The following is a 27,708-nucleotide window of genomic DNA, read 5'->3' as shown; positions in this document are numbered from 1 at the left end:
GGAGTTTACTGATTCAGTGCTCTTGTGAATCATTGCCTTCCTGCAGAATTTAATTAAGATGCAGCTGTTTAGCTTGCACAGTGTGTGCCACTTTTCATTCTGGGTGGCTTTCAAGATGTCCAGCATAAAGCTCAGATTCTGTGCTATTGGAAATTAGACTAAAAAAAAAGATAAATATGTAACTCAAAGGCGACACTCTTTGGTTCACAGGAGTGTTGCGCATTCTTTTATGGTCTGATTGAATTTGCTGCCAATGAGGGTTTACTTTATTAGATCTTTAGTTATAGCAAGATCAGCATATCTAGCTGGAAAACTAGCTGTTTGATATGATACTCTACCGGGAGGAAGAAAAATAACTTAAAAATTACAAACCTGTGATGTAGGGAGCAATTAACAGTGGAGTTTCACTGGGAATTACACTCTTCAAAAGCTCCCACAGAGAATAACAGAATCATAATAGTTGGGAAATGCTGTGTTGCCAAAACCTTCACCCCGCTAGCTCATTTGCTTTTGTCCATTGGATATGCAAGCCCTCAGGTCTCCCAGTCTGTTAACATCTTTGTATGCCATCAGTTTTGTCCAAAAATACTCTCTGTGCTGTACGATCATGTGTACTTTCTCTTATCTACTTTATTGGTTTCCCAAGGATTTGTTAATGTATCTACTGCAACTGGTTCAAGCCCTGAAATACGAAAATTTTGATGACATAAAGAATGGGTTAGAGCCAAACAAGAGAGACAGTCAGGGCTCAGTGTCGGAGAGCATGACAACTTCTGGGATTAACCCTGCAGAAATAGACAGGTGAGTACTGAATTGTCTTTGCTTTCTTTAGTGCTGATAGTAGCCATGTCAGTTAAGGAAAATGATCATGGGTGTATGACTTTTTTTTTTTTTTTTTTGGTAAGTGGTTTTGTGTGTTTATCAGTTTTACACATCTTTGATCACTGATTCACTCTTAAAGCAAGGGCTTTTTTCTCTTTCCCACATCTCATTCATTATGAAGGTCCACTGCTTTAGCTTCCTCTTGCAACCAGAGAGCAGGATTCTTGACTATTCAGAGAATTTACTCACTAACAGGCCGATGCAATATCATGCACGTAAAAAACGTGAGTCCAAAGTGGATGAACGTTTTTGAATGTGTGCAAATCCACTTCTGGGTGGTCGATGCAATACGAAAATGAGCTGCCGCACTAAAAGGGACATGCAGTGGATAATTTGTGCATCCCTAGCGCTCTGTATCGGGCGCCCAGGAGAAGTGGTTGTGCGTCCACAGCAGTCTGGCCAAAGCTCCCTCCTCACCCCTTAGCAGGGCTGTTCCCAATTGGTCCTTTTCACTGACAAGTGTCAGTGAATGGACCAGTCGGCAGTAAGTGAAGCAGTGAATAAATTAATATTAAGTTTCCTGCCAGTGCAGGTTACCAAAATGGACGCTCAATTTATGAGTGTCCATTTTATCCCGCAGCAGCTGATTTACTGGCACAATATGCACATACAATATACGTGGCCCTGAGTGTGTATATTATGGGTGTATATTGTGCTCCCTGAAATTTCTTTTTTTTTATGTCGACTTTTTTTGCATAGTGCTGCTTTCTGTGGTTCTTCCTACTTAGTATTGGGGGTTAGGGGCGCATGTCCAAAACACAAGTCCAAGTGCTCGTTAACCTGTGTACTAGGCTCAGCGATTGATATTTCATCAGCTTGTAAGTAAACTGCCTGGGCTACTCGCTCTCCCTGCCCCTAAACCCTTAGCCTGAGTAACGTAAGCCAAAACTAAGAATCAGTGCCAGATCTACTACTACCAGTTAAGAGTCTAAACTGCTGGCCTATTGTGCTGGCCAAAGTGAGTATCTGCTAGCTGTAATAAAAAAAATATATATTTATGACTTGAAAAAGATTTACAAAAGAATCTAAATAGCCACATATTGCTCCTAGTCTTCTGATTGTGCAATTTATTTTTTTCTCTGTCTGTGAATTCTATACATAATGGATATGGGATGGACCATGCCTTGTTAAAAAAGTGTTAATAGTTAAAGTAATTTTCAGTATTGTTTTTACTTTTTGAATGTAAAATTTTACCTTGCTTTAGAGTAGTAGTTTCTTTTAGGTCATGTCCCATTGTATACATGTCCTCTTCTATATACGTCTGACAGGCAGGTAAAAATCATTTTCTAAAGTTTGTAAAACGTATTAGTCATGTGTACTGTATTTCACATACCTCCATTTTTTCCTCTCTGCTGTGCTCATCCCTTCCCAAACATCATGTCCTTGTGCACCAGAGAACTAGAGGAGTACCTCCTTCAAGATCCACCATCAGCATTATTCATTAGCTATCAGAAATTGCCAGAGTAGTGTCTGCTATCTTCCGTCCCTCCTCGGGTCTAATTACATGACCTCTATGACATGGCAAGGCTAGACTAGCTTCAACAGATGAGGTATTTAAATTCAGGTTCCTTGTGGCCTGAGCCCATCATATATACAGTTGTGTCTAAAATTTTAGGCACTCTGGTCAAATTGTATGTTTCAATGATTCTCTAAATGAACAGAAACTTGACATGGTACAAAGTTAAAACATACAATGTAAACCAGGAGTAAGGTTATTAATCTCGTTCACTATTTAATATCCTTATAAATCTCTTTCTATTTTTTATTGGTCATATATAATATGAATGTATTTTCATTTAATTTCAAAAATTGCAACAAATACAGCATTTATACAAAAGTCATTATCAGATCAACTAACAATCCTATTGCTAAAAGCAAGAAAATCAACATTCTTCCAATTACATACTCACAGCAGGGCTCAAGCCACTCCCCCATACACCAGTAATACACCTTTAATCTCCCACAATCAACTCTAAAATTCCAAAATTGTTAATATATAATCTTCAATTTCGTATGGCTGTTAATGTCTGAGACTTCAAAATTGGAGTAATGCCCCTATCTCAACCATGGGACAACTTCAAATGGTGTTCAAATAACTTCCAATGCTCGACTCCGATTTGAATGATGTCTAAGAAAGCTTCCAAGTTCACATAAAGGAGCAGATTTTAAAACGTATGCGCGGGCATAGATTTGTTCATGCAACCCGGTGCGAACAAATCTACGCCCGATTTTATAACATGCGAGCGCTGCCGTGCGCATGTTATAAAATCCAGGCTCGGCGCACGCAAGGGGGTGCACACTCTTGCACCTTGCACGCGATGAGCCCTAGGGGAGCCCCGATGGCTGTCCCCGTTCCTCCAAGGCCGCTCCGAAATTGGAGTGGCCTTGGAGGGAACTTTTTTCCGCCCCCCCCCCCCACCTTCCTCTCCCTTCCCCTATCTAACCCACCCCCCAGCCCTACCTAAATCCCCCCCACCTTATTTTGTTTCTTATGCCTGCCGGGGGGTGAACCTCCAGCATGGCCGGAATGGAGGAGGGATTGGGACATGCCCCTGGACCACCCCGGGTACGCCCCAGGACTGTCGTCACTCCCCCGGACCACCCACTTTTGAAAGCCCTGGGACTTATGCGTGTCCCTGGGGTTGTGCGCGCCTCTGAACCTATGCAAAATAGGCTTGGCGCGCGCAGGGGCAAATTTTCTCAGGTTACGCATGTATGTTACGCGCGTAGCCTTTCAAAATCTGCCCCAGTATCTCTAATCTCCAAACAGGCTTCTAAACTCAAATGGTGTCACTCCAAACAGGCTTCTGAATTCAAATAATGTTCCAATAAGATCCCATGTTTTGCCTCTTACAAAAAAGGCTGCTTCAAGGGGAACTATACATAAAATAAAAAAAACAACTTCAAAAACAAACCATCTAAAAAACATCAAGAGACCTCTGCAGACCTTCTAAATATCACTCAACCTATATTAACCAAAAGGCTTACCATTCATTTGTCCTATATTAAAAAACACCTTCCTAGTGTATGGGGAAGTGGCTTCATCCTTGTTGTAAGTGTGTGATTGGGAGAATGTTGATTTTATAATATATGAAGGAAAAACATTGTCCCAATCACACACTTACAACAAGGCTGAAGCCACTTCCCCATACACTAGGAAGGCGTTTTTTAATATAAGACAAATGAATGGTAAGCCTTTCTCGTTTTATTCACAAGTTGCGATGGAGAAGGTACAGAGAAGGGCAACCAAAATGATAAAGGGGATGGAACAGCTCCTCTATGAGGAAAGGCTGAAGATGTTAGGGCTGTTCAGCTTGGAGAAGAGACGGTTGAGGGGGGATATGATAGAGGTCTTTAAGATCATGAGAGGTCTTGAAAGAGTAGATGTGACTCGTTTATTTACACTTTCGAATAATAGAAGGACTAGGGGGCATTCCATGAAGTTAGCAAGTAGCACATTTAAGACTAATCGGAGAAAATTTGTTTTCACTCAACGCACAATAAAGCTCTGGAATTTGTTGCCAGAGGATGTGGTTAGTGCAGTTAGTGTAGCTGGGTTCAAAAAAGGTTTGGATAAGTTCTTGGAGGAGAAGTCCATTAACGGCTATTAATAAAGTTTACTTAGGGAATAGCCACTGCTATTAATTGCATCAGTAGCATGGGATCTTCTTAGTGTTTGGATAATTGCCAGGTTCTTGTGGCCTGGTTTGGCCTCTGTTGGAGACAGGATGCTGGGCTTGATGGACCCTTGGTTACGCATAGGAAGTTCTTATGTTCTTAAGCCTCCTGTGCGGGACCATATCAAAAGCTTTGTTAAAATCCAAGTGGATAACATGTTGCTGCTTTTTTGTTTTTCTGTAAACATGATGCTGCTTTGTTTTTCTGTAAACCGAGGTGATGTTGCAAACGTGCCGCAGTATATAAAAATCCCTTCAATAAATAAATAAATAAATAACATCAAGCGCTCTTGTGTAGTTGTGGCTGAACAGTTTAATTTTTGTTTCAGCAGTTCAAATGAATTTATTTAACAAATTTATAGCCTGAGGGGTACAGTTAACCTAAAAGAGGTGTAAATTAGCCGTGTATAAGCATCACTGTTTTAAATTTCACCCAACATTTTATGGGAAGCTCGTGGAGTGAACAGAGAACTGGATCTATATGATCCCTTATGCTAGTTCCTATTAATATATGGGCTGCAGAATTTATTTAAAAAAGATTTTGGCTTATTGAGGTTTAGATGATGACTTTTGTGATGAGGTCATAGAATAGCTTTCTTTCTGATAACTCTTCCATGCAGATTCTTGTTGTGTAAGCAATGCCGTACTATGGGCAACTACTCCAGTGGCATCTAAACTTTTCAGCAGGTTGTTTACAATAATCTGTGGGGTCTGTTTTGCAGATCTAACCAGTTTTCCAGCAGTTCTATCAGAGAGATTTTTGGTTTTCCAACTCATGCTCCTACATCAACAGTTCCATTTAACTTCCATTTCTTAATTTCTAAAAGTTGAAATAGCTAGCTGGAAACGTTTAGAGAGATTTTTAGAACCTTCCCCTTCTTTGTAAGAGTGAATTACTTTAATTTTCAAATGCTCAGACAAATAAGCATATGCCATATTCACTATTTTATTGTTTTCAATCTGTTAAAATCAGCAAATAGTAATTTTGTTTTAAACATTGTAGTAATATATCATATTTAACTTTGCTAATTAGAAAAACTAAAGAGCCAATAGGGAACCCACAATGATAAATCCAAAGATATAAAGGGAACCAAAACAAAATTTCAAACAAGAAGCGGGTCAATCAAACATAATTTGTTTTGAAAGTGAAGGTGTCAGCAAGCCTGAGGGCGTGTTCAAATTGAATGAACCGCCTGGACAGTTCAGTCATCCACCTTATACAGTATCAAATCATGTACGAACAATGTGAAATAAGATGTTTGATTTTTATCATTTTATCTTTTGTGCTATAATTAATCCAAACATGCAAATCCTGATGATGAAAATCTGTGAGAAAAAAAGTAGTACTTTGGATTGCTGAGACCTAGAGGTCCGGATGAACGTTGTTATAAATCTTGGAATATTTTCTACCCCTGATGAAAGTTGTCCAAGCGAAACACTGGCCATGTCGTGTTTTTTCCTCTAAGATCTTCATCAGCAGGATTTGCATGTTTGGATTAATTATGGCTTGAAAGATAAAAATCAAACATCTTATTTCACATTGTTCGTACATGATTTGATACTGTATAAGGTGGATGATTGAACTGTCTGGGCAGTTCATTCAATTTGAACACGCCCTCAGGCTTACTGACACCTTCACTTTGAAAATCTTATTATGTTTGATTGATCTGCTTCTCGTTTGGAATTCTGTTTTGGTTCCTTTTATATCTTTCGATTTACATTTAACTTTGCACCATGTAGAGATTGTCATCTTCTGTTCATCTACAGATGTCATTGAAATAAAGATTGACCCAGGGGTATCTAAACTTTTTCCCAACTCTGTGGTTCTTTTTAGAAATATAGAACATGATGGCAGATAAAGACTATACAGTTCATCCAGTCTGTCCAAGGCAGAATAGCACTTCTGTTGCAGCTGTTACTAACAGTGGCTCTACTTTCCATAATTACAGCTCCCAGATCATAACCAGCCCTCTTCCTACAGTATCTTCCCCACCTCCAGCGGTTTAAAACGAAGGAACCATCAGATAATGAAAACCTGGAAGTGAGTATTGATTTCACAGTTTTTTACATAGCTATCAAAATAAGGTTTCAAACATTTGCCGTACTTTGTATGGATATTTTTGAGAAGGAAATTCTGATAAATCTAACCACAGCAAGTTCACTGTTCAGCTTGTTTTTGAGATCTAATGGATAATATAAAATGGTAAAGTGAATTTCTCCTTACATACCATATAATTTTGGAATAACAGCTTTCCAAAATGATTGTATCATTTACACCAAACTGAAATGACAGTCTTCAATATCCATATTTACATGAAAAAACTGGGTGGCATATTTTGTTGGGAGTAGAGTACTAGTCTAGCAATATATGAAAAAAGAGATATAGAGTTTATTTGGGACATGAACACTTATATTTGCAAAATATGGGAACTTCTCTAAACATTTGCAGTAAAGCATGTTTGCATTTTTGGAGAATGCATGCTCTTATTTGCCTTTCAGAAGTTTGGCTTGTATAATTTTTTTCAATTACTATTACTGGTTATATCTAAACAGAATAAAATATGTAAGAAACATGTAAGCACTATAAAGTATCTAATCATAACCAGAGCTGCAGATAAACAGATTGTAAACACACCGAAAAATTATATTGATGTGATGATAGTGTCAACAAGCCAGTACATGTGTGACCCTAACTGATGACCGCTGACCTTCTCAATCATAAACCCACCTTAACCGCCTTTTTAATATTCTGTATTGTGCAAATAGACCCTAAGGAGATTCAACATCTTTTTATGCAGTTCTACTCTGATTTGAACGCTTCTCCTACTGTGGAACATTCAGCAGATATCCAAGATTTTTTGGATCAATTAGGCCAGTGATGGCGAAATTCTGTCCTTGAGTGCCACAAACAGGCCAGGTTTTCAGAATATCCACAATGAATATGCATGAGATACATTTGCATACAGTGGAGGCAATGCATTCAAATGTTTCTCATGCATATTCATTGTAGATATCCTGAAAACCTGGCCTGTTTGTAGCACCCGAGGACTGGAATTTGCCATCACTGAATTAGGCCTTCCGATGTTAATGCAGGCACAATGTGATCTCTTGTCTGCCCCTATTTCTTTACTTGATATTCAGACAGTCATCTCAGCCTTGCTGGTTGGGAAGTGTCCATACCCAGTTGGTTATGCAATAGAGTTTTTCAAGAAGTTCTGCTTTATAACACTGCTGGGGAAGTAGGATTCACTCTGGGCGATATGGGAGATATCACTATCTCTCTAATTCTTAAAAATGGGACGGTTGGAATGGCTTGCGGTTCCCATTGTCCAGTTTCTTTATTAAACTCTGATATTAAAATTCTGGCCAAAATCCTGCAGCTCCACCTGGATCAGTGTTTATCCCAACTTGTGCACAGAGATCAAATGGGCTTTGTGAAAGGGAGACTCTCTATGTCTAATACTAGGTGTTAACATAAGAACATGCCATACTGAGTCAGAACAAGAGTCCATCAAGCCCAGCATCCTGTTTCCAACAGTGGTCAATCCAGGCCGTAAGAACCTGGCAAGTACCCAAAAACTAAGTCTATCCCATGCTACTGATGCTAGTAATAGCAGTGACTATTTTCTAAGTCAACTTAATTAATGGCAGGTAATGGACATTTACTTAATATCTTGCATATGGCTAGCCAAGGGGGCAAGACCCCTAAACTCAGAAGAAACCTTTGATGGTGTCTCGTGGTCATTGTTATTTGCAGTTCTGCATAATGCAGAACTGCCCGAGCGGTTCTTGGCCTGTGTCAGGGCCATGTATGCTTGACCCTGTGCTAACCTCTTGATCAATGGGGCTCTTTCACCATTCTTGCCCATTGGACGTGGCACGCGTCAAGGATGCCCATTGTCCCCCTTGTTGTTTGACCTAGCTTTAGAGCCATTAGCCGCGGCCATTAGATAGGACCTCAATATTGCAGGTTTGCAGTTTGTAAGTTGAAAGCATAAAATTTCCCTTTACGCCGATGATATTCTAATTTCTCTCTTTAACCCTCTCGTCTCTGGTCCTCCACTTCTGTCACTATTGGAGAGATGCAGAGGCTTGTCTGAATATAAGGTCAACTACGACAAGTCTGAAATCTTCTCAGTTGGCTCTAGAGTTGCAAATCTAGCCTGTTTGTTGGCCTTTAAGGTCATTCAGGTTGGATTTCAGTACCTAGGGATCTTTATACCTCGATATTTTCATGATCTGTTTGATTCTCTCTTGAGCAAGATCTGACAAGATCTTCATTTGTGGATGGACCTTCCTATTTTGTGGGCTGGCCATGTAAATCTGATTAAAATGAACATTCTCCCTAAATTAAATATAAAGGATCCCAAAGGGAGGACCACAAGGAAGAATATCTGGTGGAACTGAGGAAGACAAAGAAAGAAAGCAAAAAGTAAAGCGGAAGAAAGGATTGCCAAAGAGGTAAAGCGAGGTGACAAAACATTTTTCAGATACATCAGTGAAAGGAGAAAAGTCCAAAGTGGTATACTGAAATTGAAAGGTGAAAAGGATCAATGGGTGGAGACAGATGAAGAAATGGCAGAAATATTAAACAAATACTTCAGTGTTCACTAAAGAAGATCCCGGAGAAGGACCGTCACTAGTTAACAAGAACCCGGAGGGGAGCGGAATGGATGAAACTTTGTTTACAGAAGAGAATGTATGGGAAGAGCTAGGAAAACTGAAGGTGGACAAAGCCATGGGGCCTGATGAGGTTCATCCCAGGATACAGAGGGAGCTCAGAGATGTGTTGTTGGTTCCGCTGTGTGACCTGTTCAAGAGATCCCTGAAAACGGGAGTGGTGCCGAGTGATTGGAGGAAGAGCGACGTGGTCCTGCTTCATAAACGGTTTCAATAAGAGTGGGAGCAGAGAGGAGGCTGGAAACTACAGGCCGGTTAGCCTCACCTCGGTGGTGGGAAAAGTATTGGAGTCGCTGCTGAAGGAAAGAATAGTGAGCTATCTATAAGCAGCAGAATTGATGGCCCAGAGACCGCATGGTTTCACCAAGGGAAGGTCCTGTCAGTCAAATCTGATCGACTTTTTTGATTGGGTGACTAAGGAATTGGATCGAGGAAGAGCGCTCGATATTATCTACTTGGATTTTAACAAAGCTTTTGATACAGTCCCACACAGGAGGCTTGTTAATAAAACGAGAAGCTTGGGTGTGAGTGCCAAGGTGGTGACCTGGATATCAAACTGGTTGAAGGACAGAAGACAATGTGTGATGGTAAATGGAACTAACTCTAAAGAGAAGAGCGGTGATGAGCAGAGTACCACAAGGGTCGGTGTTGGGACTGGTCCTGTTCAATATCTTTGTGAGCGACATCATGGACGGGATAGATGGTAATGTTTGTCTGCAGATGATATTAAGATGTGCAACAGAGTGGACACGCTGGAAGGAGTGGAAAGAATGAGACGGGATTTAAGGAAGCTGGAAGACTGGTCGAAGTTATGGCAGCTGAGATTCAATGCCAAGAAGTGCAGAGTCATGCATATGGGGTGTGGAAATCCGAAAGAAATGTATTCGATGGGAGGTGAAGGGCTGATGTGCACGGAGCAGGAGAGAGACCTTGGGGTGATATTGTTTTGCTGATTTCAGATTGGTAGACACTGTGACAAGGTGATAGCTAAAGCCAGAAGAATGCTGGGCAGCATAGAGAGAGGAATATCGAGTAAGAAAAGGGAAGTGATTATCCTCTTGTTCAGGTCCTTGGTGAGGCCTCACCTGGAGTACTGTGCTCAGTTATGGAGACCGTATCTCCGATGGGACAGAGACAGGATAGAGGCGGTCTAGAGAAGGGTGCCCAAAAAGGTGGATGGTCTTCATCGAATGACTTATGAGGAGAGATTGAAGAATCTAAATATGTATACCCTGGTGGAAAGGAGGAGCAGGGGTGATATGATACAGATGTTAAGATACTTGAAAGTTTTTAATGATCCGAAGTCAATGACAAACCTTTTCCGTTGGAAAAAAACCAGCAGAACCAGGGTTCATGATTTAAAACTCCAGGGAGGAAGACTCAGAACAAATGTCAGGAAGTATTTCTTCACGGAGAGGGTGGTGGATGCCTGGAACGCCCTTCCGGAGGAAGTGGTGAAGACCAAAATGGTGAAGGATTTCAAAGGGGCATGGAATAAACACTGGATCCATAAAGCCTTGAGGATGGGAATGAAGAGAAGAGGTATGGGGGTGGCTTGTGGGAATGACTGCTACTACCTGGTGATTAATACCCTTATTCACTAAACATTCACACAGTTAATGCGACTCCAACATTGCTCTATGCTTCAACGGCAAGAGGAAATGTGGAAAAGAGGATTTGCATTCAGGCAACAACCAATAAGCACAGTCTGGGTAAACCAACAAGCACAGTCTGGGTAAACAAGCGTGGGAGTAGCTCGCTTTTTTGCGGCGGTTACTACCCCAAACCAATTAAGCCTGATACTTCACTTTCAATGCATATCCAGCATAAATCTCTGCTTCAACAGCAAGGGGGAATGAAGATAAGAGGATTTACATTCAGAGAACAACCAACAAGGACTGAATTGCACAGTCCGGGTAAACAAATAAGTGAGTGGGTAGCTTGCTTGTTGCAGCGGTTACTACCCCGAACCAATTAAGCCTGTTACTTCACTTGTAAAGCATATCCAGCGCAGCTCACTGCTTCAACGGCAGGAGGAATGAAGATAAGATTTATGTTCAGACAACAACCAACAAGGCTGAATTGCACAGTCTGGGGAAACAAATAAGCGTGGGAGTAGCTTGCTTATTGCGGCAGTTACTACCCTTAACAAATTAAGCCTGATACTTCACTTTTCATATCCAGCGCAGCTCACTGCTTTAACAGCAGGGGGGAGATGAAGAAATAGGATTACATCCAGCTGTCATCTGACAAGGCATTGATCTGAGCAGTATGAGTATACAAACATCAGGGTAACTTGCTTGATACGACGGATACTACCCTCAAGCGTTAAGCCTTATACTTCACTTTGATACAGCTCCAATACTGCTCTCTGCATCAATGGCGGGGGTAGAAGGAAATTAGAATCAAAAAGCTACCAATAAAGGCCTTGACCTCAGTGGTCTGAGTAACAGATAAGTATGAGAAAATAAGTGTGAAAGCTTACTGGGCAGACTGGAAGGGACTATTGGTCGTCTTCTGCTGTCATTTCTATGTTTCTGTGTAAGTTGTATTGATTTCAGCATGTCCCATGGAATATTTTCAAATCGGATATTTGATATTTTGCATAGCGCATTTTCCAAATGTATTTGATGGCATAGACCAGCACACATATGCCTTAGTCAATTATGGCTGCCGAAGCGGCAAGGTGGGATAACCCTCCTTAATATTCAGGTTTATTGTTGGGCAGCCCGCCTTGTCTTAAAATTTTATTTGGCCATTGGGGCGCATCCTGGTAATATTTGGAGTGCATGCAAGCTGATGAGGTTGACCTGGCTATGTTGCCTTTTCTCCTTCTTCTGACCCATTGCATCATAGGGTGGCCAGAAATAGTCCCATTCTGGCATACATGCCACGTATGTGGGGCCAGATATTGACTGACTTGGGTTTGGCAAGGAAACTCTCTCCCTCTTAGCTCCCGTATATGGGAACCCTGCTGCTCTGATCAAACTTTTTCTGCAGTTTGTCGGTATTGGAAATCATGTGGTCTGTACTGTTTGGTCCATCTCTTGGAGGACGGGATCTTTCGCACTTTTGAGTCTCTTTATCAGGTGTTTGACTTGCCTATTCATACACATGCTATTTGCAATTTTGACAAGCACTGGTAATTTATTCGCCTCTCCACATCTGTACTCTCCCTTGAAAGCAGGGAGACCTTCTTGAATGATACTGATTTCTTTTCTAAAAGGATTACGGCAATTTATTGGGGAATCCTATCCAATAAATTTGGAAATGTGACTTCTTCAGACTTAATTGACAAATGGAATGCAAACCTGAGTACAGCTCTGAATACTTCTGTCTGGAAGACTATCTGGCCAAATGCTTACTATAGTTCCCTCTGTCAGAGATGGTTTGAGTTGATGGTTAGATTATTGCACAGGACATATCACATGCCAGTGTTTTACTCTAAAATTGTCTCCAAGCGCTGACTCTGTGCTGGACAGGCTATGGTGAGATTGGCATGTTTATCCTCATGTCATGTGGCATTGGCAAGGGATTAGGCAATTTTGGATGGCTGTTACTCAAGAGATTGCTGACATTTTGGGTTTTCCGGTACACATAGCACCACTGAAGTATCTGCTGGGCCATTGGGATGGGTTTTTGATTCCTCGGAAACCCTGACTTCTCGTTAGTCAACTGTTGCTAGCAGTCCGGTTTACTGTTGCTATTTTATGGACACGTAACCCGTATATGGCACGTTGGCAGGCTCAGGCTCGCAATATTGCTGATATTGACTGGCAGTAATGTGTTCTGAAAAATGAACAGTTTAAACATAGAGCTGTATGCCACAATAGTTCATATTTTGTCTGGTATGAAATATGTATTAGTTGGTCTTTTTGCTCCTACTGTCCTAATTACTGTACTGTACATGTGGTTTGCTGATTTCGTACTATTGTTTTTCTTGTAGATAAGCAGCTGAATTAGCCATGCTGTCTAGGTTCGTCCTCTGTGCCACTAGGTGGCGGAGCTCTCAAAGTCTAGCAAAGTCTTTTAGCCAGGTACTCCCTCCGTCCTGTATTGTGACAGGATCACCTCAGGCTCCTCAGTCCAATTTTTTCCACGCAACAGAGTGCGCAGAGCTCTCTCCTTTCCTCATTCTTTTCTTCAAGATATATAAAATAACAGATTAAACAGAAAGAAATCAAAGATAAAAGAAAGGATAATATAAATAAATAAACAGATTCAGCTGACCTGCCCTCATGGGACCATTCTAAACCTCCCAGGGTACCCCCTCCCCCCCTCCCATCCGATACAATGATAGAACTTCAGTCTCCTCGGCCTCCCGGTTTTCCCCCGAGACAGTACTGATTGGAGCCCGGGGGAGGGGCAAAATGTCGACGGTCGGACTTTTCACCGGCACAGTAGTCACAACGAAGCGATCTTCAAAGAATCATTGGGCCATTGCCTTTGTGGTTGTCTATCTCCTCGGTAGCCTTCCGTTTGGCAGGTCAGGCACAGAGTTGAGTCTCGAGAATGCAGTGGAAAAGAGCAGAAAGTGCTCCACAGGACGCGCCGACCATCTGATCAGACGCTGGGCGTGCCAACCATCTAAACAAATGCCGGGCACGCCAACAATAGGTGCAGGCTCTGTCCGCGCCTTTCATCGGTGCGGGCGCCGGCCATCGGCACAGGCACCGTGCGCGCCGAGCCCACCGGAGCAGGCGTCGGCACACCGAGCACATCATTGCAGGCGTCGGCACTCTGAGCCCATCGATGCAGACGTTGGAGCCCCGACATAATATCGGCACGCGCCAGTTCATTGCCATAGGTGCCATCGCAAAAAGCGCCAGCACCGAACCATCAATGCAGGCGCCGGTGCATTGGGTTATCGACTCGAGGTGCGTCGACGTAATAGGTCGGTCCGCGCATTGACGCTTCCCTCATCTCGTCCAGCCGCCAAGCTGTCCCGCAGGTATTCTACATCAGCCTAACCAGCGACACACCGCTATTTTTTTTCCCCAAGGCAAAAGGCTTCCGTTGACAGCACGCCGACCATTAGCTCTGACTTCAGATGCGCCATTGGTAGTGGGGACAAGGGCGCCGAACACACCAGTACGGATGCCAGGCACTCAGAGTGACGCCAGGCGCCCAGTGTACAAAAGCGTAGTGCGTGCCAAAGCACGATATGAATGCCGATTTAAAAAAAAAATAATTATAATAAATAAATAAATACATGACGCGCTAAAGTACCTACGCGATCTCATACCTTACAATATATAACAGGCACGTGCGACTCAAAAAAAACAGACACGTACCTCAACCAGATGAAAGCCCAGGACATGGGCACGAAAAAAACAAACAAACCAGTAAACATGGGAGCGCAGTCTCTATGGAACCATGAGCACTTCCAAAACTTGAGGACAAGCTCACAGGCTCACCAACGCGTCCACCTTAATAGTGCGACGCACCCACAAGCACGCCACCCTGCTGCCACGCCTGCCTACCAAACCAATTGGGGCGCACCGGTGCGTGATCCTGCGACATCGACAGATCACACCTACATGGCAACACCAGCCAGCGTGTACTAATGTGGTCAAGTACCTCGCTACATCCCGCGCAATACATCTGCGCCGCCAGAGATCATGGTACTGACCTTCAGTGCCGTCGATGAACATAAGAAATTGCCATGCTGGGTCAGACAAAGGGTCCATCAAGCCCAGCATCCTGTTTCCAACAGAGGCCAAACCAGGCCACAAAAACCTGGCAATTACCCAAACACTAAGAAGATCCATGCTACTGATGCATGCTTCGTTAAAAAAAAAATTAAGGACCCTGCTATGACGGTATACATGGCCTTAAAAAGTCCCTCCTGCTGTCATTCCATACAGAAATCTTCTTCAAGTACTCCTCTTTGGAGTAATACTTCCTCTAACTACTACAGCGAGTGAGAAATATCTCCTTCAGCGAATTCGTCTTGAGGACCCACACTGAATATTAAAAAAAAAAAAAAAAATTCAAAAGAAATAAATTAAAAACCGGGAAGGAGGAATTTCCTGCCTATGGATGACTAACTTCCTTGCACATAGACTAAAAAAAAACAGAGGTCTCACTTTTTCCAGCCCCCTGCCTAGCGGACATTGCATGTCTTACCATTTCGCTAAAAGGCTCTCCAGTGGCCACTACTATATACGTCACTGGAGAAAGGGTTGTTTTTTGTTATGGAATGAAGTCTTGCATGCAGTACTCCAGCTTCTTCAGTTTCTCTCCCAGAACATGAGACTTCACAATACCTTCTTTATTTTCTATTAAAAAAAAAGAAAAAGAAAATCCATAGTTGTGCATCCTGCCAATCCTTGCCACGGAAAGCACAGTCTTCCTGCATTCTTAGGTGTACCACACCATCAGACATGATCCAAACTTTTACCTCTCTCCGACTGCCCAATGCAATCGCCAGTTACGGGCAGGGGACATCCTTCTTTCACCTGAACAAATTTTTATCTATATCGTTCTACTAACCATGTTCAATGTCATGGACTTCCTGTGTCGACTTCAACTTTAAATTTTGCAAGGAAAATGGGGATGTTCTCGAACTTCTGCCATCTTCCACGGGCCATCGGGGGATTTGTTAAACTCCCCATATCCTACCATCTTCGTGCGAAGCAGTGTCTTCTACTTATTTTGTTCCATTGTTCATTTCGCCGCACTTTGGCTGCATTCCCCCGCTCTAACCTTCATTAACACTACTCCGCTTGACATGCAGGACTTAGCTTCCGTCAACCGGAATAGGAACTCTCATAGAGAGTCCCTACTAGCTTCAGAATCCTTGCCAAGCAGGGCATGGTGCTACTCCCTTTTCGACAGCATAGCATCGGGATTGTTTTCCTGCTTGGCCGACATCTGTTTGTAACAGCTAGCCAAGGTACCTTTGCGATCCATTTCATTTTCTGCCTGAATCCTTACCAGCTGGCCAAATCCTACCCATCCAAGGCCACAGGACAAGATTCATTTATGTGGTCCTGCAGATACACCTGCTTATGCATCCCCTGCAATGGAACCTAAGGAACCAATGCATTCAATGTCTCCATCCATTCTCTACCCATTGCTCTCACCAACAGCATGAACAACGGCCTTACCTGGGGGCTACTCCCGACAACTTACAAATGCTCCTATGCCCTTGCGACATCAGCACATATCACCAAGAACATGTTTCCTGGGGATTGGAGAACTCAACTACACTAATTAGCGACACAGGTTCTATGGGCCACATACAACCATGCGCAACACATACCTACTACAACTCAGGGCACTGAAAAAAAAAAAAAAAAAGACACCCTACGATCCTTCGGAGGCTCCCTACGAAGAATGATAATAATTATTCATACAGACAACCAGATTGCAATATTCTACATCGCAAGGAAGAAGGCTCAGGGTTTGAAATCTCTACAAGCAGACAGTCCATATACTGTACTAGACTCATCAACGATCAATTTCTCTGCAGAAAACTTAGCTGATGAGATTCACACTCCAGAGTAGACAAGCTCAACAGAATATTTTATCCCCACGACTGGGAAATACATCAGAAGGTGTCTCAGCACATACTCTCAATTGAGTCATCCTTCCATTACCCTCTTGCAAAAAAAAAAAAAAAAAAAAAAAGAGAGAGAGATTGGACACCTTCTACTCGGTTTACACAAGCCCATGGGAAATCGTTTCAGACACTTTCTCGTCAATTGGTCTCACAATCTACGGTAGGGGTTCCCTCTGCTACCACTCATCCCTTGAACGTTCCAGATACGCATCGAAGACCAAGCAAATCTGCTCTTGATTGCGCCAGTGTAGCCACGTAACTATGGGGCAGCTACTTCCTACACCCATCAATCTGCGACCCTTTTCCTCTGGGCAGCAGTCCTCACATACTCAACTAGGACAAGGAAATCTCTCCTACATCCTCTTCACTTCTCCCTACGCCTCACGGCATGGGGATTGAATGGGTCATATACCAACACCTAAACATTTCTCCTGATCTCAAATATGTTGCGTTCCTCGAGACACCAATCAACCAGATTTTCTTACAACAGGAAGTGGTCACCTACACTTCTTAATTTTCAACAATGGGTATTGACCCATTAACTTGCCCTCCTGAACGGCTTCTCTGCCATGTTCATCTCAATGGAAAACCTATTTCATGTTATAATATAATATCCAATTCGTGAAGGTACTATTATGCCCACGTCCACCTAACAAAATCCACTGGCGCCATGGGACGTAAACATTATCATTATGCACCTAATACTTCTACCTTTTCAACCAATAGTCAATCGTCATTTTCGATATCGCTCATAAACAGTACAGCCATGGAAGGGTGAATTTCAGTTTTCCATATCAACCAAATCATCACCTTGCCCACATTCCATGCAAATCCTCATGTAATTGAGAATGACAAAAAATGTCATACTTTGCACTATAAACGTATGCTAGACCTACTACAAACAGTGCACTCATTCACCTGTCAGACCTTCACAGCTCTTCTGTCGTTCAGCCCGAACACTAAAGGACGTCCAGTGACAAAACACACACTATCTACGTGCCTATCGAACTGTATACAAATTTACTATCAACAAAGATCACAAAAGTTACCTACGAATCCAAAGGCACACCAAGAGGATGCCATTGCAACCCGATGGCCATCTCCATCAGTTTCCCGTTCTGGGCCTCTATACAGCGGCAGCAGGGACATCGCTGCACATTTTCACATCCCATCGCTGTTTTGATAAACAAACTGCGGAGGATGCAATAATGGGATGGACTATCCTACGGAAGAGCACATGTTCCACACATACACAACCTTCATTGGAACTGTCTGCCTCAATCTCTCGTATATACCAAATTACACAAATTATCAGCTCAATACGTCAACTGGGGACTCCCAGACAGCATGGCTAATTCAGCTGCTTATCTACGAGAAAAGAGCAAGTTTGCTTACCGTAAACGGTGTTTTCCGTAGATAGATGAATTAGCCATGCTGACCCACCCGCCTCCCCGGACAGTTCTAGCATACCTACCTTGCTTTGATACTGACTGAGGAGCCTGAGGTGATCCTGTCACTATACAGGACGGAGGGAGTACCTGGCTAAAAGACTTTGCTAGACTTTGAGTGCTCCGCCACCTAGTGGCACGGAGGACGTACCCAGACAGTATGGCTAATTCATCTATCTATGGAAAACACCGTTTACGGCAAGCAAACTTGCTCATACATTACTTTTGTATGCCGTTTGTAAATAAAGAGTTTGAAACAGAATGTTAAGATTTATTAGGAAAGGAATGGTGAAGAAAAACAGAGTCACACGAGAACTGCGGAGTAAACAGAGCACACATATAGAGCAAATGCAACGTAACTAATGCGTGGCAGACATAAATCACTGGTCAATACACTTCAGCAAGAAGAACTTTTGTTGTAAATACAATCACATCAGTGGTGTACATTAGTCAAGGAAATTTTGGTTTGTAGTGTGAAAGCGAGGACCCCAATACGGCTGTGTTTCGAATCAGGGCTGCGTCAGGGGGACCGAACACTGTGTAAATCTATAAACAAGAAAAAAATATATGGTATTGAACAGGATGGCTAGCACCAGACGTAAGGGTAAAAAACTTTACAGACAACAAACTGAGGAAAGAGACTACTTAAAAGCACATGTATACAGACCCTCCCGCCCCCCCCCCCCCCCCTGAAAAAAAAGGCATGGAAAAAGAACGGGACGGAGGGAGAGAAATGGGTAAATAGAAAACATCATTTGAAACAACAAATCAAGCGGATGACATATTAATTAATTTTCAAAACTTATGGGGAAGGAAAAAAAAGGGGAAAAGGGGAGAGCAAAAGAGAGACAGAAAGGGAAATAGAAGGTAGGGGAGGGGGGAAAGAGGGAAGGGAAGGAAGAGAAGGGTAAAGAAAAGAAAGAAAAGGGGGGAGGGGAGGAGAAAATATATATATATATATATGTACCTTAAAGTGGAAGCTCTCAAATGTAAACAAACGTTTTGAGGTGACTATAAATAATCTGGGGAGCACAAAAGAAAAGCAAAAAGGAAATGAAAAAGGATGCATGGCGGGATGGGTCCTAAAGTACCAGTGAAACAATTAAAAATAGCTTACGAAATCTTCACTGTACTTGTGCAGGACGGCAATTTCGTGGTTGCTTCAAAGTGAAATTCTGATGTGCAAATACTGCAAGGCAAACATGATGGTGAGGAGATTAAGATAAGGCAGAAACAAAAACAAAAGTGTATTTGGGGGAAGAAAAGAGACGCAGAGGAAACATTTTCCAGTGAATTATCATAAGGGGTTGGACGTGTGCTGCAGGTCGACAAGGAAGAGCTGACCAAGATGAGGGAAGAGGTATCAACCCTAGAAAATAAATTGATTAAAATTAGAGGAAATAGAAAAATGAACTGTCAACTCTTTATGAATGGTAAACCAAGAAAAGAGACAGTTATGTGAAAGTTGAACCCGATACCGGCATTGAAACAAATACAATCTTGAAAAACACAGAGAAGAGGGTTATTGCCATGGGTTGGCTAGGGGTGCCGGTCTCGATTTATGATTAGATGTATTAGCAAGGAAGTCCGACAAGGTAACTAAGTTAGAGAATATATCAAATACAATAATAATGCCATGCCCAGCAGGAGGGAAACACAAAAATGGCTCAAATGGTTACCTTTAAAGAGCGGGATTCCATTGAGAGGCAGAGAAAGCTTAATGGAAGGATGAAAACGCTGACTCTGATTTTGAAGTTGTATGTTTAATTCTTTGAACTGTCAAGAGTAAGAACATCCATGGAAATATTCGAGACAAGAGGGTAAAAGCTGAACAGCAATCGGTGTAAAGACCGATACTTACATGGTCTGTTCGACAGTATATAGAATGGTGGTGTAGCAAGAAAAGCTGTACAGTCATGCTAAAAATAGAGAAAAATCGTGCCAAAAGGGGATTGTCATTTGACTGTAAATAAGCCATTCAGAAAAGGGTACAGTAATGGGAAGAGGGGGAGGGGAAGGAGAGCAAAAAGAAGGGTAGACGGGGAGGGCAAGGATGGGTAAATGGAAAGGAAAAAAGGGAAGGCAAAAGAAAAAAAAAAGGGGGAGGGGAAAAACAGAGGTGAAGGACGGGGGGAGAAAGTGAAAAGGAAGTGGCTTCCTCATAGAGTTCTTAGTCAGGGTTTTCCATGATTCTGGTAAGTTTTTCCTTTCACGGTAGATTCTCCTGCGGTGGTGATGCACTCTGGGCCTGTCCTCCTTATCTAGAAGGCCAGCGAGAACAGGACAGAGGAAACCTTTCTTTCACCAGAGGAAGTACTATCTTCTACCCCCTTACTCCCATCAATACCATCAGGGCTCCCGCTGCCATCCCAGGCAGCAGGGAGCTTCCCAGTCCCCATCCAGCGCCTTAATCAACTCCAGGGAGGGGTTTTTGACTAGGTCATAAGGGAGTGTAGGCCAGTTACTCATACAAGGACAATGGACCCCTGGTTGGGGACAGGCTGCATTTCTTCGCGAACCAGTGGCCCAGTATAACCTCGGATCAGTGGGTTCTCTCCATCGTCCATCAAGGGTATCAATAAAAGTTATTGGGTGTCCCGCCAAATTGCCCTCCGGGTCCGTTTTGGGGGCTGGTAGCGCATCTGGAGGTACTACTAGCGGAGTTCCCCTCCCTCTTAACAGTCAGAGTGGTTGGACCACCTGTTCCACCAGGGCAAAGAGGGTGGGGATTCTATTCTAGGTACTTCCTAATTCCAAAGAGAAGAGGAAGACTCCATCCCATCCGAGACTTAAGGGCCTTGAACAAATTTCTAAAAAAAAGAAAAGTTCAAGATGGTTTCCCTTGGCACCTTAATCCTCCTTTTACAAAAAGAGGACTGGGTATGCTCTCCCGATCTAAAGGACGCATAAACTCACATTGAGATCTTCCCCCATCACAGGAATTATCTCTGATTTGTGATGAGAAAACAGCATTTCCAGTACCGTGTGTTGCCATTTAAGCTAGCGTCAGCCCCACAATTGTTCCTAAAATGCCTGGCCATGGTGGCGGGACACCTCCTCAGGTTGGGGATGTATGTTTCCCCTTATCTGGATGATTGGCTGGTCAAGAGCACATCTCAGGCAGGAGCCATCAGGTCCATGCGCTTGACCATCCGTGTGTTAGAGTCGCTAGGGTTTGTCAACTACCCGAAGTCTCATCTCGGCCCGTCACCTCAATTGGACTTCATAGGAACACTGCTGGATGTGGCTCAGGCCAAGGCTTTCCTTCCTCATCAAAGGGCCGTCACTTTGGCAACCATCACAGCAGAGATTCAGAGAGATAGCAGGTGTCAGCTTGGCATGTGTTGAGGCTGTTGGGCCATATTTCCGCAACCATCAATGTCACTCCCTTGGGACGATTACACATGTTTTTCTCCTAATTTTTCATATATATATATATATATATATATATATATATAAAATTATATGTTATAAGACTGGAGAGGGACCCCACATGGACACATGGGAATAGGGCATACTGGGCATGCTCAGTGTGCCAAGTCAATATTGTAGAAACTTTGACATGTTTTCCATGCTGGGGCTCCATCTAATGTCGTCACCCATGTGTAAGGACTAACATCCTGCTGTCCTCTGAGAACAACTATTACAGATAAGCAACTTTGTTTAACACTCAGTGCACCAGAGGATGTAGCATAGCTGAATTTAAAAAAGGCTTTGACAAGTACCTGGAGAAGTCCATAAACTGCTATTAACCAAGTTTTCTTAAGGAATAGCTCTTCTTATTATTGGCCTTAGTAGCATGGGATTTATTTACTGTTTGGATACTTGCCAGGTACTTGTATCTTAGATTTGCCACTGTTGGAAACAGAATGCTGGGCTTGATGAATCCTTGGTCTGACCCAGTATAGTGACAACTTATGTTTTTATGGGATCTGCTTTTGCCAAGCGCATGTTGTCCAACTAGCTAACAGAGGGGCCGATGCAATAATTTTCGCGGAAAGCGGGCGCTGACTTTTCAGCACCCGCTTTCTTAACGCACGCATGGCGCCCGCAAGGGGGGCGCTATGCAATAGGCAAATTAGGAGGTCGCGCTAGCAAGGAGGCGCCGATAAACTCATTACTGGCAGATGGCCGATGCCGAGTTTATCGGCGTCAGTCTTCATAACTGGCAGCCACCGCGGGGTCACGTTAGCAAGGAGGCATTAAGGTCGCACAAGCTACTCTAGTGCCTCCTTGCTAGCGTGACCCCCCTAATTTGCCTATTGCATGGCATCTCCCTTGCGGGTGCTGAAAAGTCAGCGCCCGCTTTCCGCGAAAATTATTGCTTTGGCCCCTCTATTAGCTAGTTGGACAACATGCGCTTGGGAAAAGCAGATCCCAGAAGAACATAAGTTGTCGCTATACTGGGTCAGACCAAAGATTCATCAAGCCCAGTATTCTGTTTCCAACAGTGGCAAATCTAAGATACATGTACCTGGGAAGTATCCAAACAGTAAATACATCCCATGCTACTAAGGCCAATAATAAGAGCTATTCCCTAAATAAACTTGGTTCCCTGTACGTACCAGGATCAGTCCAGACGGTGGGTTATGTCCCCCGTCCAGCAGATGGAGTCAGACAAAGCTTCGGAGGGTGCTGACATATCAACCAGTGCACCCTCCCTAGATCCTCAGTATCTTTCTGACTCCAGCAGATAGGAGTAGGGGAATCGTGTGCTTCCCCTGTTTGATGGACTTTTCTCCACAATTCTATTTTTTCTTCTTCTGTTCTCAAGGTTGGATCAAGTTTGTTTAAAAAAAAAAAAAAAAAAAAGAGTTTTAAGAAAGTTAGAAGCTCTGTGTGGGAGTTTTCTCATCGCTTGCAAGCAGTGCTGTGTGTGCACCTTCCCTTCCCCCATCCCTCCTTTGGTGGGGTAAGTGGCTCCTTCGGGCTTTTCTGTTATTTTTTTCCTGTTTTCTCCTACAGGTTCTAGCCTCTTTACTGTTAGGGCGGTGGATGCTGGTGGTGCCAGCCCCTCCCCCCCTCGCCGTGCTTTCCCTAGTGGCCCCGAGACGCGCATTCCTCGGGGCCGCCTCAGCAGAGAGGCACATTCCTCTGCTGTCACTTGCCGGGGATAAGGGTACAGCGGAGGCGTCTTTCCCGCTCCCCGCGGTGCTCTTCGTTTGTCGGCTCCGAGCGGCTCACTTCCCTCCTTTTCCTCCCCCCCCCCGGTCGCCCCCGAGCATGCTGCAGGCCCGCTGCTCGGCGTGCAGCGGCCCGGGGTCGCGAGGGTCACACGAGGGTCTTTGTGAAAGGTGCCTCCCTGGTGGGGAGGACACCTCCCTGCCACGGGATAAAGCTTTTTCGCGCGCTCCAGCGCGCCGTGGACTGCAGGAGCCGGCCCCGTCCCCGCTTTCAGCGGGAACGGTGGCCATTTTGGAAGCAGGGGACAACGTGCAGCATCCATCAGGAGATGCAGGGGAGGATGTTTGACATACCCCCGCTGATGCTTACCCTGGTTCCCTTGCTAGCTCTCCTGGTACCCCCGGGGGACTCCCCTACTGGCCCCCCCGCGTTCTCGGCGGAGTTCATTGTGCTTATGCACAATGCTTACCTGCAGCGCTTGGAGAATCCTAGGGTTTCCGGGTTCGAGCCACTACCAGCCAAGGCTCCCCGGCTATCGGAGACACCCATGGGGGGCCCAGGGCACTTCAGGGGGGGGGCACCAGGGCCGGACCAGGGGGCACCCAGGATATATTTTGCCCTCCCCTCGGGGGGAGGGGCAGCCCCTCTCCCGGATCCGGGGGGAGATCCGCCGTCTTCACTTGGGGATGATCCGCTCCTCGCTAAGCAACTGGATGGAGATGATTCGCGGGTCCTTCACATCTTTCAAAAGGATGAGCTAGAGGACCTAATCCTTCATATCTTGCAGGAGCTGGACCTCAAGCCTCCCCTAGACCCCCAGGACCCCCCGCACCAGTCGTCGCCTCTTCTAACAAAAAGGGGATCCAGTTCAGGCTGGCCTGCGCCCCTCATCCCGGGCCTTTCCCACCCATGCCACCTTCCTACAGCTCCTGGCCAGGGAATGGGATACTCCCGAAGCCTCCCTCAGGGTTGGCCGGGCGATGGAAAAACTTTATCCGCTTCCAGAGGACTTCCTGGAGCTCCTCAGGGTTCCTAAGGTGGATTCAGTGGTGTCGGCGGTGACCAAACGGACTACAATACCGGTCACTGGTGGGACGGCCCTGCGTGACCTCCAGGATAGGAAGCTGGAAGTCTACCTAAAGAGTGTTTTTGAGGTCTCGGCCCTGGGTGTTCGCACTGCCATTTGTAGTTCTTTCGCACAGAGGGCTGGACTCCGTTGGGTCCAACAACTTCTCACCTCCCAGGAACTACCGCCGGAGGACGTAGTCCAAGCGGACCGCCGGAGGACGCAGTCCAAGCGGACCGCCTGGAGGGCATCATAGCCTACGGAGCGGATGCTCTGTACGATCTGCTCCGGGTCTTAGCATGGTCCATGGTCTCCGTGGTCTCGGCAAGGCGCCTCCTCTGGCTTCGCAACTGGTCGGCAGAGTCCTCTTCCAAATCCAGCCTGTGATCTCTTCCTTTCAAGGGCAAGTTTCTCTTCAGAGACGACCTCGACCAGATCATTAAGTCTTTGGGGGAAAATGTGTTCCATCGTCTGCCCGAGGACTGCCAGCGGCCTAATCGATCGTTCACTTCTTTCCAGAGTCGGCCCCACACTCAACGCCGCTATCGTGGACCCCGGCAGACGGTGCCACGGGCTCCATCCACCAGAATACAGTCGTAGCCCCATTCCTTTCGTGGACGCAGACCACCCAGGGAGGGGGCTCTGCAAGGGGTTTCCTCCAAATCTCCCCAATGATGCCAGGCTCACCCACTCCTCGCCCCCCCCCCCCCCCCCCAGATCGGAGGACGACTATCCCTCTTCTATGAGGAGTAGGTTCAAATCACCTCGGACCAGTGGGTCCTAGACATCCTAAGGAACGGTGACGCATTGGAGTTTGCTTGCACCCCAAGGGACAGATTTCTCTTCTCACCGTGCGGTCCGAGTCACAAGCAACAAGTTGTGCAGCAAACCCTCGACAGGCTCCTGGATCTCGGGGCCATCTCGCCCATCCCCTCCGGAGAGGTAGATTCGGGCCATTATTCAATCTACTTCATCGTACCCAAAAAGGACGGAGCCTTCCGCCCAATCTTGGATGTCAAGGAGGTCAACAAGTCCCTCCGGGTCCTTCGCTTCCGAATGGAGACCCTGTGCTCCGTGATTGCGGTGATGCATCAGGGAGAGTTCCTCGCCTCTCTGGACCTGACAGAGGCCTATCTCCACATTCCAATCCGCAAGGCTCATCAGAGATTTCTGCGTTTCAAGATTCTCAACCAGCACATTCAATTCCAGGCTCTCCACTTCGGATTGGCGACTGCACCGCGGTCGTTCACAAAGATCATGATTGTAGTGGCAGCGGCTCTCCGACGGGAGGGAGTCCTAGTCCATCCCTACCTGGACGATTGGCTCATCCGGGTGAAGACCTTCTCCCAGGGACAGCGGACAGTCTCTCGGGTCATTCAACTCCTTCAATCTCTCGGCTGGGTGGTGAACTTCACCAAGAGCAGTCTTAGGCCTTCGCAGCATTTGGATTTCTTGGGCGCGCGCTTCGACACACAGTTCAGGGCAAGGTTTCCTACGCCCGGACAAAGCGCAATCTCTCCGAGACCAGATCCAAGGCTTCACCACGCTTCTGGAGCCCACCTCTTGGGATTATCTGCAGATCCTGGGATCCATGGCCTCCACCATCGATCTAGTTCCATGGGCATTCGCGCATCTGCATCCCTTACAAGCAGCACTACTCTCGTGCTGGAAACCGATATCGCAGGACTACCAGCTCGTCCTCCCTCTCCCCTCGATTGCCAGATCCAGCCTCCTTTGGTGGTTGGATCCACTGCATCTTGCACAAGGCACCTCGCTCGACATGCCGGATTGGGTGGTGGTCACCACCGACGCCAGCCTGACGGGTTGGGGAGCAGTGTGTCAATGGAGCTCCGCCCAGGGGCAGTGGACAAAGGCGCAAGCCGTCTGGCCAATCAATCGCCTGGAAACGAGGGAGGTGCGTTTGGCGCTTATTCATTTCCTGCCTCTCGTGAGAAATCGAGCAATGCAGATCCTGTCGGACAACGCGACCACTGTAGCCTACATCAACCGCCAAGGCGGAACGAGGAGCCGACATGTGGCTCTCGAAGCAGCCCGCCTGATGGCGTGGGCAGAGCGGTTCCTCACACGCCTGGCAGCTTCCCACATCACAGGCGTAGACAACATTCAGGCGGACTACTTGAGCCAACAGACTCTGGATCCCGGGGAGTGGTCTCTCTCCGAGACAATGTAGCTCCTCATCAGTCGCTGGGGGACACCCTGCCTGGAGCTCATGGCAACGCCTCAAACCGCCAAGGCGCCACGATTCTTCAGTCGCAGGCGGGAACACGGGGCGGAGGGCGTAGACGCACTGGTTTTCCCCTGGCCGGGTCATCTCCTCCTCTACGTGTTCCCACCCTGGCCTCTAGTGGGCAAGGTGCTACGAAGAACAGAGATACATTGGGGGCCCGTCATCCTGGTGGCCGCGACGACCGTGGTTTGCGGACTTGCTCAACCTCGCAGAGGATAGCCCGCTGCGCTCCGGACATCTTCCTCGTCTACTCCATCAAGGACTGGTATTTTTCGACCAGGCAGAATGCTTCTGTCTTGCGGCCTGAAGGTTACCCTGATGCGGTAGTCTCAACCCTTCTACAGGCTAGGAGGACCTCCACTTCGGTCGCATATGTGAGGGTCTGGAAGGTCTTTGAGTCATGGTGCACTGACCACGACACTCAAACTAGCAGGGTTTTAATACCCCAGGTCCTCGCATTCCTACAGGACGACCTGGGCAAACGACTCTCCTACAATTCTCTGCGAGTACAAGTTTTCGCGTTGGGTTCATTCATTCAGTCAACCGATCACCCTTCTCTCTTGTCTCATCCGGATATCACCCGTTTCCTCAAGGGGGCGAAATATCTACGGCGTCCGGGACCCTTGCCCCTCTTGCAGTCTTAACCTGGTCCCCAGGATTCTCGCAGGTCCTCCTTTCGAGTCCCTTCGCCACACCACCATCAAGGACCTCACCCTGAAGACAGTCTTCCTGGTGGCCATTAGCTCTGCATGCCACATCTCGGAACTCCAAGCACTCTCGTGCAGGGAACCATTCCTCCATTTTACGGACACCGGGGTATCCTTACGTACAGTGCCTTCCTTCTTTCCCAAGGTTGTGTCAAACTTTCCATGTGAATCAGACGATAGAGCTCCCGTCCTTTGCAGCCGGCGAGCCAAGATCTCTACGACATTTGGACGTCAAGCGCAGCCTAATCCGATACTTGGAAGTTACTAACGACTTCAGGACTTCCGACCGCTTGTTCGTCCTCTGGTCGG

The 27,708-nt window shown here is 45.5% G+C and overlaps 1 protein-coding gene across 1 annotated transcript in view; it reads left to right on the top strand.

Moving 5' to 3' along the window:
* PIK3C3 (phosphatidylinositol 3-kinase catalytic subunit type 3) overlaps nt 1–27,708 on the top strand; it is a 498,179-nt gene that overhangs the window by 193,353 nt on the left and 277,118 nt on the right. Inside the window, 3 exon segments of the mRNA XM_029581010.1 lie at nt 647–801; nt 6,509–6,560; nt 6,562–6,600. Of these exon segments, the coding sequence (XP_029436870.1) occupies nt 647–801; nt 6,509–6,560; nt 6,562–6,600 (246 nt within the window).

This window comes from Rhinatrema bivittatum, chromosome 1 (genome assembly GCF_901001135.1).
Source record: "Rhinatrema bivittatum chromosome 1, aRhiBiv1.1, whole genome shotgun sequence".
Taxonomy (NCBI): domain Eukaryota; kingdom Metazoa; phylum Chordata; class Amphibia; order Gymnophiona; family Rhinatrematidae; genus Rhinatrema; species Rhinatrema bivittatum.
This window is presented reverse-complemented; position numbering and strand designations above follow the sequence as displayed.